The sequence below is a fragment of the Haliotis rubra genome, unplaced genomic scaffold, assembly GCF_003918875.1.
Source record: "Haliotis rubra isolate DU_JTF1 unplaced genomic scaffold, ASM391887v1 Scf149, whole genome shotgun sequence".
Taxonomy (NCBI): Eukaryota; Metazoa; Mollusca; class Gastropoda; order Lepetellida; family Haliotidae; genus Haliotis; species Haliotis rubra.
The window spans coordinates 97,800-111,477 of record NW_025765436.1 but is presented as its reverse complement, the minus strand read 5'-3'; the positions used below and the strand labels follow the sequence as shown (position 1 = coordinate 111,477).

Sequence of the window (13,678 nt, the reverse complement as noted above, 5' to 3'; positions counted from 1 at the left end):
TACTGGAGGGCGTGACAGGCACGCTAATCCTTGTGGGGTCGTTTGCGACCAGAAGTTAATGTATTCTTTGACACCATCAGGCGCATCTGGCGTTACGATCTACTGTTACCTGGAAGTCTATCAGTACTTTCTTCTCATCAGGTTAACAACTTCCGGAAACCCGAAGTGAATATTCCTCGTTTTCTCAGTTGCCGGATGTTTGATGGAATTCACAGCAAATTTGCTTCTGAATCTAATTGGCTGATCACTTGATCGTGGCTCGTAGTCTGGAAATGGAACAATTAATTTTAATTAATCACCATTGTGAACTCACAAAAAGCTTACATCAAATGAAAACAATTGGAGTTTACATAAACCTGAATATAGCTTGTACTATGTAACCGAGATCTGCGATGGGGCCCAGAAGGGGTTACATGATACTACATGATCCTTCATGATCTAACAGTCATGACATGATCCTACATGACTCCATGATTGTACGAGTTATATCGGACACAATCACGTCTCTTGGCAAGGTAGAATGTAGAAATGTTTGTTACTGTAGACTACATGATCTAACTGGCAGTCAAAAACACACAAGGAAACGCCTTCTTAAAGGCACAATGTCACACATTTTCGACAATATTTTGGCCTAGATAATATATATTGGGGTATATGCACTCACTTTAACTTCCTATTGATGTAATAAAGGACCTATTATCCCTTACGACTTGCCTGAAATCGATAATTGAAACTTCGAGTCGAACCGCTTCCAAACAGAGAATACTTGTCATATCATTCGTCACCACTCGCCCCTTTCCGTAACCTCCAAGAAGGCTCGTCCCCCTATCGATGCTTGTTATGTGCGAACATACGACAAACCAATCAGAACGCGCGTAATGATAAAAATAATCCCGACTACTTAAATAGTTTATGGCATTATGTTATTGTTTAAAAAATCTTGAAAAATATGTATCGTCATACTGAAAATACTAAGAACGTAGCTAACAGAATTGTGCTGTCTACTGTGAAGTTTTTGATAAGAATCATGCGATTGACGGTGAGACATTCAAATACACGCACGTGCGTTTGTTGACATAACGGTTCTCACTGGTCCAACTGAGTGTATTTCTGACGATCTTGCGGGCTTGTTGTGGTGATTGTACATTGTACATGCGCTTCCAACAGTTAGGAAATGTAATGATAAATCGCTACGAGTTTCAAAACAATACTTTTATATCTGTATGTATCTAATCAACTTTAATCTTTAACATTGGGCATATATTTCACATCTCTGGGAATATTTTAGTCTGACCTTTTTTTGGTCATTCATATATTTTTCAGTGAATTCATTTAAAATTCCACTTGGGGTATGTCAGCAAGGTTACAGGTATGTTCAGTTTGAGAAATATTTTAAAGTCATTTTTTGAGTTTCTGTTATTTGGATCCAATGTAGCTGGGTTTTTTTAAAAATAATTTTTTTTTGCATATTCAATAAAATCCTATTTGTGATTATTAAATCCTTTTCAGAAATATAATTGGAAATATAAGGTGAACATCTGGTAATAGTTACGTCAGAATATGTCCTTAAAAATATGTTTTTCTCCTTCTTTTAGTTGTATCAAGGGGGTTTAATTCTTTAAAATAAATAAGCAAAAACAAAAACAGCAATACAATGTATGAATACTTCGGTGGTATTAAGTACCATTGGAAATTAAACAGGAATAGAGTTATCGTTCCTGTTTGAAGTAGTTCTGATGTTCCTACGCCAATATGAAATCCTTCCAGAGGGGCACGAGTTGCTATTTGGCTTGTCCCGGAATAACACGAGTTGGTCACGAATGCGTAGGATATTCGTAAAGAGCGCTTTAAGGGACATAACTCTACTGGCTTCGCTTGAAATAATGTTCGACCGGTTGAGGGCGCAAGAGTCGATTTAATGCAACGTTGCATTCATTCATTCAAACTTTTTAATTTAATATTTTAATCTAAATACGTAAGTTTTTTTGGAATATATTATATATGATAGCTTCCCTGAGGACTAATAGTTAATATTATTGAGAGAAATACATTATCACTATTCCCAAAATCGGCATATTAATAATGTTGTTCATAGCATTGGTATTCGATGGATAATTCGCCACACACGCCTCTCAGATAGGTTAAGCTAAATCTGTTCCGCACGCTACTATTTCGTGACCAGCTGGGTTGAAGCATTAGGGCTGAAGAATCGAAGTTTAGGAAGTGGTAGAAAATAGAGAGCTTAAGGCCCTCCCGGGTCGACTAGTCTTGTAAGAGTTAGTTCCCTTTAGTTAAATCGCCATGGATTCGATAGGGCTCGTCGTCTTCCGTGTTACAAACACGGTTTTCACCCATCGCTGGCCATCTGTTGTCCAATCCTTCCCAACTTATATTTGTAAAAATGATCTCTTGGTAATTGTTAAAATATAATTAAATGTCTCCCACTGTCAAAACAATATTACGTTGCTGGCATCGTGAACGATAAAATACTGTACACTTCCTTGGCATCTAATTAGCATGTTTTGCATAACAGTTGTATAGCTTATTGTGTGTGTGTATACAATGTCGACATTTGACCTGTCAGAATGTGCTTTTTTTGCCTTGAGTTTACACCTTTACAGCTTATCACAAGCTGATAAAAAAAGGTACCGTATTTCCTCTAATAAGTGCCGGCTTAAAGCAGCTCACAAACAATTACGGTAATTAGACCCAGTAAGCGCAAAAAGCGCCGGGCCTCTAATGAGCGCCGGGTCTGGAAGTCCGCTGAAAAAATCAGCGCCCCGGTGCATATTATAGGAAATATGGTATTTAAATCGCTGTCATTTCAGGAACGTAACTGAAGTATGCAGATTTGCTAAAATAACTAGTTGTTCTGAGAGGTCATCCTTTGATTTTCCATATGGTTGAATATAATACTTTTGTCAGTTTTTGCAACTTCCGTAATTGAAGAACAGGCTTTATACAGTGTTTCAAGTTTTACACACGCCAGTTTCTCGATTGTCATATTTTCTGTGGTATAGCGTTTGTACCTTTTTTATGAATAAAATAATTTATGTAACCAGCGGAAGGCGTCCTGGTACTGTGCCATGGGATGGCCGAAGTGGAAACTCCTAGGGGGAAGTCACGTTGGGATATCAGCACACACACACACGCGCATGCACGCACACACGCGCACGCACGCACACACGCACACTAATGGCATTCTTAGGGTGGGGGATGGATGGACACATGGATGGGAGGGTCATACATGTGTTTGTGTTGGTGGGGTGGGGGTGGTGGGGCGAAATCATTTCGTCAAGTGCTCATATCATGTCAGCGATGGTTACCTGTTTGGTACAGCGGTGTTTTGTGCAGCTTTGTGCTGTACGAGAGCCAACCAGAATAATTGAACTCGGGGACAACAATTGAGAGTTCCAGGTATCTTCTTATTAAAATGGGTACATTTTGTAAAGCCCATTCATGGTGTCGTGATATTGCTGGAATATTACTAAATGCGGCGTAAAACCAAACTCACTCATTCACTCCAATTAACAACATGTGCAAAACACCTTTAGAACAACTAGGTCATGATGACCGAACCATTTTTGATGCATCAAAGAAAACACTTTTTATTATATGCTTTGCAAGTAAATTCTGAGACTGTGGCTTTCTGCTATGGTCTTATTAGGTCAAGAGTAAGATGATGCTAATGACCACTGCACGGGAGGCATGTGGGTTGTGGACGAGGTTCCACATGGTCTTGCCATATTACCATTTTAGGAATACAGTCGGAGATATAGTCAAATTAATGAGCGCTAGTGAGTTAGTTTGGAACTGGGAGCTGAGCACTAAGCTCCTAGTTAAACACAGCTCACAATAAAGTGTTGTGGACCCACTGATGAACGTTCGTATTTGAAGAGACCGATATCCCCAAAACCTTTAACCAGCCCGGGATACCTTTTACAAAGCTAATGTCACAACACTATTTAGAATTGTGTTTAACGATATTTACCTTAGTTACGTTGACCAATTAGCATGGGGGAGAGAAAGCATGGGTGAAGGGTATGTACTATTTTGGTGAAACCCACGAAAGACGGTTTTGTACTTACAATGAAAGATCCAGGTTTAGTGCGAATAAGGGATTCAAACACACGGTCACTGGATCCCAGCGAGTCTATGGGATGCAACTCAGCGCTTGGTTTGTTAATGTTTAAATAAAGATGGTACAGAAATACCGTGTCGCAGGGTGTGTAGACTCCCCGACACTGAAGCTTTCTGTATAACTCGAGTTGAACAACTGAACTCGTGGACAACAATTCAGAGTCCCAGGTATCCTCTTATTAATATGGGTACATTGTGTGAAGCCCATTCCTGGTGTCCTCCACCGTGATATTGCTGGAATATTGCCAAAAGCGGCGTAAAGCTAAACTCACTCTCTCACTCACTCACCCAAGTACTCAGTCAGCACATTGGGAGGTACCAAAGCCAACCTGGATGCAAGCTTGAAACTTTTTTCTGCTTCTTGTTAATCAGATATGTCAAAACGGGCGGAACATGTTAAAAACTATGTGATTAGTTTTATCAAGAAGGTGCGTGAGTGTGTTTAGTTTTACGCCGTACTCAGCAATATTCCAGCTATATGGCGGCGGTTTGTAAATAAACGAGTCTGGGCCAGACAGTCCAGTGGTCAGCATTATGAGCATCGATCTACGCAATTGGGAAACGATGCATCATTCATTCATTTCATCTGGAAAATACTATTACCGAATCGGGAGGCGTATTCTTATTGTACACACCATTGATGGGTTCGGGGTAGGTTCGGTCGGGTTCCAGGTAACTTCAACCTGGTTCCCGGGGTCTGCTGCACTAACGTTTCGACATTGAGGCTGCAGTTAACTCAAGCAACCGAGTTATTATCATGTAGGGCAAATAGTGTCATGACGTCGCTCAGAGATACAACACTAAAAGTGAAATGCTGTCATGCGGACAGACAATCCTGTGTGAGCTTGAAAATAACATGTAAGTGTATTTGTGTATGAAAAAGTCAAGGTCAAGGTCAGTAACTGAATCCAGAAGTGGTGGTAAAATGTTTCTTTCAAAGCGTGTATGAATTACAGGAGGACGTTCACGAGTGTTTTATAAACACTTGACTCGCCTTTGCCTTTATTTATGACCGGTGCCACCGGTGGGGGCCGATATGCTCATCTTTCCGCGAACACCTGGTATCATATCACTATTTGATATTGATTCATAAACACCTGCTTATCTGATAGGCGGAACTGTACAATCAGCCATGCTTTAGCAGATTCTTCTTATGGATTCGAAAGGGGTTTTGTGGCTTCTATTTTATCAGACGATATTGACGAAGTTATTTCTTAGCTGTTTCAGAAAGATTATGCGAGTTGGTCATAAACAACAGAAAACGCTGGTATCGTGTGCAAAATGGGATTTCTGTTGTGACGTGTCTAGGTCACATGATACTTACGTTCTTACAGTTTGGGAGGGAGGGGGGAGGGGTGGTTGGGTGCGCTTAATGGATACCTTTGATTGAAGAGCCAACAGTTAAAACGTGGGAAATACTGTTCTTATTTACTGTTTGTTGACTTGTTTGTTTGTTGTTTAACTCTTCACTCAACAACTTATAGTGTAATATGGAAACTGACAACGCTAATTCAGCTGTTGGAGGAAATAGCTGCATCATGATGAGGACGCTGGTTATCTGATCCTATTCCTCTGTGATGAAATAATACACGAATATGTCTCCTCATGTATATAATTATATTTCTTTTGTCCCGATTTATAATGTTGGCGGACGAATGGTCACATGTTATGTGTGTTAAATTTCATTTTGAAACGTGGGTGTTAGCGATTGGTTAAAGTCTGGTTTGGCGGCATGGCTGGTAAAGCTGACGAGTGCCGCGTGATTGTTGCGCAATGACACCCGACGCTCAGACCACAGTGACCCTAGAGTCCTACTGCAGGAGAAACAACCATGGCTGACCTGTCGAGCACATCTATTTGGGTTAAAGTGTGTCTAATCCTCATTCCTTTGGGCGGATTGCTCCATTTAATAGGTTACGCATCACCATATTGGGTCAAAGTAGGAATAGACCACAGTGGACTCTGGCGAACTTGTACTACAATCTGCGTTGATTATCTAGACTATCAAGAATCGCTGGCGGGTAAGTACCACAAACCTGTTACATACAACAAATACATTTACCCCGCATTTGTTGAGGATTCAGGGGAGATAATCTTTTGCAACCATCCATATCTACAGCCCGTTTGATTTCATTAGAGACCGATGAATTGCTTACTAACACAAAATCTAATAAACTTTCATTATTTTGTCGTCACTTTTCGTTATGTTTTACGAGGAGGGCCACTTGCTAGTAGAACAGCCAGGTGTGCGAGTTGCACGTGTGAAATTGAAATTTCATAACACACGCTTGTTGATTACCTGGCTGTTCTACCAGCAAATGGTAGCCCTCGTGAAAAATAGCGAAAAGTGACAACAAATTAATAAAAGATTATTAGACTTATTGATCGTTGGTTAAAACAACTATTTTTTCGGGTGTCCAAAATTATGAGACAAATCATCAGAGTTAATCTGTCGATTTCATTTGGTTTTGTTGCAATTATTATATTTTGTGTTAATGAGCATTTCATCAATCTCAAATGAAATCAAACGGACTGTACCTATGTTTGGGGTTTAATACCCCTTTTATAGAACGGAACGAAGCTATAATGTGATCTTTTCGTCTATGAACTGATCATAACTGAACATAACTATTTGTATAGCCTTGTGTCACTCACTACATGTTATGCAATGACGTGAATGTAACACTTCTGGCTGAATTTCTTTACTGCAGAGTTTCTGCAAAGTTTTAGAAATAGTAGACATTATTTTTAAATATAAAATATACTTGCAAAATATGTTTTCACAAGTATCACTTGATATCGCAAGGAATGAAAGACTTTACAAAGTCTGTAATTCCGGACTCGTGGAGACAGAATACCATTTTTTGCTCACCTGTGGATAACTATTATAATATTTACTAGAGACATATCCCTTTGAATTTTGAATTCCCAACTCTGGCTAAGTTTAATTTACTTATGTCTTCGCAACAAGAATCTGTCATTAGAAACCTCAAATCTCCGCCTAAAGCTCTTGTATGAGTACCTTGTAAAATTATATGACACTGTATATGGGCTGGTATATCTTCCAGGCCTTGATGTACTTGTATGAGTACCTTGTAAAATTATGTACTACTGGATATGGACTATTATACCATGCCTCAAATCTCCACTTTAAAGCTCTTGTATAAGTACCTTGTAACTTTATGTATTTAAATGGACGCTATACCACTCCATACCTCGATATTTGTATAAGTACTTAGTAAAATATATGTATCACCGTATATGGACCGTCATGTCTTCCATGCCTTGATGTACTTGTATGAGTACCTTGTAAAACTATGTATCATTCGATATGGACTGTTGTATCCTCCATGCCCTAAATCACCGTCTTGCTGTACTTGACAAGCACTTTGTATTGTGTCACTGTATATGGACTGGTATATCTTCCAGGCCTTGAGAAGCGAATCAAGCCGAAGACCCGGGTTTGATTCCCATCATGGGCACAATGTGTGAAACCCATTTCTGGTGTCCACCGCCGTGATACTGCTGGAATATTGCTAAAAGCGGCGTAAAACTAAAGTCACTCACTCCAGGCCTTGATATACTTGTATGAGTACCTTGTAAATTTATGTATTACTGGATATGGACTGTTATATCTTCTATGCCTCGAATCTCCACTCTAAAACTCTTGTATGAGTACCTTGTAAATGTATGTATTACTGGATACGGACTGTTATATCTTCCATGCCTCGAATCTCCACTCTAAAACTCTTGTATAAGTATCCGTGACTCTATGGCAGATGTGTAAACAACATGTCTGTGTCTGAACCTAGTGAAGTTGATCTGCAACCTATCTATAGGTAGGTTCATTGACAGTAGTGTTCGTAATCAGCAGAAGTTCACTAAATTCAGATCTTTCAGTGAGGAGGAAATAATCAAGCTGATCAAGACATGTAAACCCACATCATGTGCTCTGGACCCTTTACCAACGTCCGTGCTGTGCTGTTAAACGACCTTGTCGTCCTTCTCCCTGTCTTGACGGTTATCATCAACACCGGCCTTGAATCCAGTGAAATGCCTCATGTGTTCAAATCAGCACTTGTAAAACCATTACTGAAAAAGCCAAACCAGGAGACCGGTTTCTAACCTCACCTTTGTCTCCAAGCTCATTGGACGTGCAGTGTGTGATAGACTGTCAGAACATCTCCAACAACACGATTTGTCTGACAATCTCCAGTCTGCATATCGTGGTCATCACAGTACTGAGCCGGCGCTAGTCAAGGTCCTCGATGACTGGAGGCGTGGTGTTCATGAACAGAAAGTTGATATATTAATCCTTCTCGATTAAAGCTGTGCCTTTGATACCATCGACCATGGTAAACTCATCCATCGACTCTGGTGTGATTTCTCAATTGACGGAATAGCTCTTACTTGGTTCCAGTCGTACCTGTCGGGTCGTGTTCAGACCGTCATCATTGATGGTCATTACTCCGACTCGGCCAGCATCAAGTATGGTGTTCCACAGGGGTCGGTCCTAGGACATTGGCACTATTCGTCAATACCTGACAACTGAAACAGCAAGAACTCTTGTTCTATCCCTTGATACAAGCTGTTAAACACACCATAAGGTATACCCCCATTAACTTAAATTTACAAATAATTACTACCAGTGCACGGCTAGCAGATTCTGCTATTTCCTTAGCAGTAAAGTTAAGATCTAAATTTTCTTGTAACCATACACCTAAATATTTGTAAGCAGGAACATAGTCTATAACATCATCAGCAATTGAAAATACATATTCAGATTGTTTAATGCTACAGGGACGGTAGTGTACCACTTTAGTTTTATTAATATTAACCATCAAACGCCAAGTTGAACACCATTCTTATACACAGTCTAGCATACGTTGTAGCCAATTCTCGTCCGGGGCTAGAAGAGCAATATCGTCAGCAAAGAGTAAAAGGCTAAGCATACTACCGTGTAATTGAATGCCACAATTCAAACTGTTAATCTTATCAACTAAATCATTTATGTGTACGGAGAATAATGTAGGCGATAAAACACATCCTTGACGGACACCAGACTGGACCTGAAAGGGATCAGTAATACTGAAGCCTTTTCATACATGGACTAAACGGCGGTTAAAATCTTACCATTTATACCAAGCTTTAATAATTAATACCATAAACAATGTCCAGTAACTTTATCAAAAGCTTTCATTATGTCAATATAACAAACAAAGGTTGACTGACGGGATTGTTTCCTATTGTTGATAATGGCAAATATATTGTAAATATGCTCCTGGGTGCTACGCCCTTTGTGAAAACCTTTTTCCTCATCAGCTAAAATGTTGTCACTCTCCAACCAATAACTAAGACGACTGTTTAAAATATCTGAATAAGGCTTGCAAGGAACAGACACAAGGGATATACCCCTATAGCCTAATGAATCACGTGGATCACTGTCGGCTTATTTAATTGCCTTAATTATACTATTACCCCAAACATCTGGGCATGTACCGTTATCAAAACAAAAAGTAAAAAGTTTGTGAAGAATGTCAGTGCATGCACTGTTCTTCAGTGACTCGGCAGGTAGTAAGTCGGCAATTCGCTGTGCAGAGTTGCGTCTCTTAGTCACACCAGAAAACTATGATCATGGGTTTGAATCCCAGAACCATACACATTCATCACTTACGTATGACAGTATGTAATCGGAGGCGTTTCGTTACGAAATATAACAAAATTACTGATATGCAAAATATCTATGGCGAATCATGATGGGCGCGTAGAGAACATATTAGAAAGTCCTACCGAAATACATTGAGTGAGTGAGTATGGCTTTACGCCGCTTTTAGCAATATTCCAGCAATATTACGGCAGGGGGCACAAGAAATTGGTTTCACACATTGTACCCATGTGGGGAATCCAACCCGCATCTTCCGTGTGACGAGCGAACGCTTTAACCACAAGACTACCCCACCGCCCCCTGAGTGCATGGGTTTGCTATCAGGAATACAGCCCTTCTGAAACTCAAGGTAATGCAGAAGGCTGCAGTGTGAGGGAGTCTTCGACGTGACGAGCGAAATGTATTCTCTGAAATATAGTCAGGCCCAGCTGAGTAGTATACACAATGGGGCTACGGGACCAGATCCCTTCCAAGAGCTCAATTAAAATTAAAAACAAAAAAATTGAGCTCTTGGAAAATCCTTAATCCCGTAGCCCCATTGTGTATACTACTACTGAGTTGCATGCAAAATTTGTTGAAAATCGGTCGAATAGTTTCTGAAATATTTGACTTTTAAGCGAGCATGGGGTCGGTCGGGAAAAAGGCTCGGGTCGCCTCAGAGGTGGTTGCTCCTCCGAGGGCTGTGGGTGGGCGAGTCGCAATGCGTGTGCGTGTGTCTCTCTCGGCTTGGTGTACGGGTGGCTGGCTGGCTGGCTACATTAAGAAGAAAAATAGACTGATAAAAATTCATGACGAGAAACTATCATCACACGGTGGGTGATGTGTAAGGTACTGTGTCGTGAGGTACAATCATCAACTCCTCTCTGACGAATGCTCTCGGCGGTCCGTCTTTCAAGTAGTACAAGTTCGGTTCGACATCTTTGATGTCGACAAGGTCTATGTTGTACGTTTTCATGGACTATATCGGATCAGTGGCACGTTTTCTGCTGTCTCCCTCGTATCCTCCCGGCTGGTACAAGTACCTAACGCTGACCCGGTCCGGTAAAGTTTTCTCTGTTTATCATGACGTGCTGCTGCAGGCAGTCTGGTGACTTCATTGTTGATGACATCCACCACCCGTGGCAAGCGTACGACCCATTTCGTGTTTCTGTTTCCGGGATCCATTAAATCCTGCGAGTATTGGTGCGAAAACGTTCGGCTAGGGTGCGATTGAATCTTTCAACGATGGCTTGGCTACGGTGAACTCCCTCACTTGGACTTTGTGCTTGGCCAGCAGCTGTGACACGGCTCCCATGAACTCGCGTCTGGGATCGATTTCCAATACGGTAGACCATGTCAAGCGACTGCGTTTGTTTATGCGTTCAAAGGCTTTGGAGACTTCGTTTGAATCTTTCGTTGTCAACGGTTTGGCTTCCTTGTAGCGACTGTTGACGACTGTCAGAGCGTACTTGTAGGTTTTGCGCCTCACCCTGTCGTGAGGCAGAAACAGGAGGTCGGCTTTCCAGTACCTTTGTGGGCTGTGATAAATTTTCTCCATGATATATGTACGCATGTGTGCGTAAGTGTTCAATTATTTGATATGTGTTTGTGCCAATACGCGTAAGTGGTGACTCTGTCGATGGCGATCCATCGTTTCGTGTCCATGGGAGACAGCAAGGTCTTGTTGATTCTCAGTCCGTATATCCTGTGTCCGTCGCTTCTCAGCATGTTCTGCTAAAAGCGGCTTTAAACCATACTCACTCACTCACTCTCAGCATGTTCATTTGGTGTTTTAACGTTTTATTCTTGAACATGGCTTCCTTGAATCTGGCGTGTTTGATGTGTTTTTTCACCACATGTTTTTTCACACCTTTCGCCTTTCGGATTTCATCATCGTCGGCTTTCTTGATGGAATACATCTTTGGTCTCAAGCCGACGTGCCCACGCATTCGTCCTTCAAATTTACAAGCACTTTTTTGTTGACTTGGCTGTGCATAGGGTGATCTTTAGGGTAGTAGCTGGTGTCGTACAGGTGCATGTGTTTCTTCATGTCCTCGTACACGTCCTCAGTGTGAATTTCCATCAGCAGGGAATCTGTGTCCGTGTACAGCACCTCGCACCTGTCGTCGTACTGCTTTTTCAGCTAGTTGTAGTAGAAATCGTACATCAAGTGTTTGGATAAGTCGAGGATGCTCATCCCGACATAAACGGGCCGGATGAATTTGATGTGGCTTTTGCTCATGTGCAGCGCTGCCAAGTCGTTGTCGAATATCTTGCTTCGGTTGAACGCCTGGCTGGCTATGAGTTTCCTGAGTTTTCTTCCTCACTGTCTCTGACTAATTTCACGTTAACGCGTTTTCTCAAATTCTCCATCGTCTTGCCAAACACCGAGTTGTTCATGAGCTTGTACAAGTTTTTTTCGAAGTCACTCTCGGCTTGTTTTCACAAATTCTTGTTCAACCGAATGTAAGGTTCCATCCATGGACTTTGATCGAACTGGAGCGCCTTGTGTATTTTTGTGAGTTTCATTCCCAGTGAACGACGTATTTTGACTTGTTCATCAAGTTAGGCACGACGTTAGCCAGCTTGTTGTCTCCCAGCAAGTTTCGTTGATATTCGGACATCCAGTCCGGGTTCACCATCAATCGTTCGGGAAAGATTGAAATCTCATGAACAAACACACGAGAGAAAACCGCTCGCCCTCTCACTGCTAGCCAGTCGCCGTGGCGGTAGTCAACTGATATGTGACGAACTAAACCTGCGAGATTATGGCGGCACAAGACGAAAACAAGTGAGATCTGCAAAACGTAAGGACCAAACTCGGTGGTGCTGGCGCTGCCGATCTGAGAGAAATGCCCCAGCACGCCAAAGAAGCGTTGGACGAAATCGAAAATACTATTGGTCACATACTCGAACGAACCCTTGCCCGGTTTCGAATTTCCTCTTAGGGAACTTCAGGGTGTAGACAAAGCCTTGAAAAACGTATGCGGAGAACTCAGAACAACATGGGTAACAACAGCCGCGTGCGCAAAACCATCAACCGAGTCTTGAACGAGAACACCACGCTGGCCGACAGGATCCGAATTCTGTTCCGGGAACAAGGAATCACCATTGCCAGCGTTCTCACGGCTTTGGGCTTCATTATATCGACCCTGGTCATGTCGCTGACGGGCGGTGGTGGTGTACCACCACTAAGCCCAACACTACCAAGCCCATCATCATCAGGCGATGACGTCAGAGACTGGATCAAAACACATTTGAAATCTCTCTGCTAAGCCCTGGCTAAACTGGCCGGCAAAACTGCAGAAGCGCTGCCTGGCATCTTGGGCAGCATCGTTTCCTGGTTGTTAGGATTCTTGTCGAAAACCATCATGTGGCTCGGTGAAAACCTGTGGGCTTTTGTCGTCACCATGCTGGAACGCGTTTGCATCTGAGCGCCCAGCACGGCCAACATGTACGTTCGAATCGAATCGTTCAATCTGATGACACCGGCATGAGTAAACCCTTTCGAAATGTCCAGCATTAACATTTTCCAATCGTCCGCGTGTCCCTGCTCAAACCTCCAAACGCGGTAATCCTTGCTGTCGTTGAAAGCCATGTAATCGTCATTCCACTAGTTCGTCTTGACATAATGATACGACTTGTAACCCCAATCTTTCACTAGATGTTTGCTGGCTTCCACGAGAGACATGTTGTGAACAATGGGAATGCCCAAACCATGGTTCGCAAATGCAAATGGACCGTCTTCGGATATAGTTCGAATTCACTGCAAACGCGTTCGTATGCACGTCGATCGTATGGATTGTTTACGGCTCTGCGATATCACCTACTACCCGCAATGGACCAACATCAACGGGAAAAACAACAGGCTATTTATCAATAACGCCCGCAACC

General features: G+C 42.0%; 1 protein-coding gene across 3 annotated transcripts in view; it reads left to right on the top strand.

Moving 5' to 3' along the window:
- The first annotated feature begins 5,904 nt into the window (after window positions 1-5,904).
- The window catches only part of LOC124269977, a 47,719-nt gene continuing 39,945 nt past the window's right edge, over window positions 5,905-13,678 (top strand). For 2 of the 3 annotated variants that reach the window (XR_006896646.1, XM_046704976.1), the window contains exon 1: window positions 5,920-6,161. Coding sequence is in view for 2 of the 3 variants with exons in the window: in XM_046704976.1 (XP_046560932.1) it covers window positions 5,972-6,161 (190 nt within the window). In the remaining variant the exon portion in view is untranslated. Of the gene's footprint in view, window positions 6,162-13,678 lie in introns of all 3 variants that reach the window. The other variant, XM_046704977.1, reaches the window with a different exon arrangement.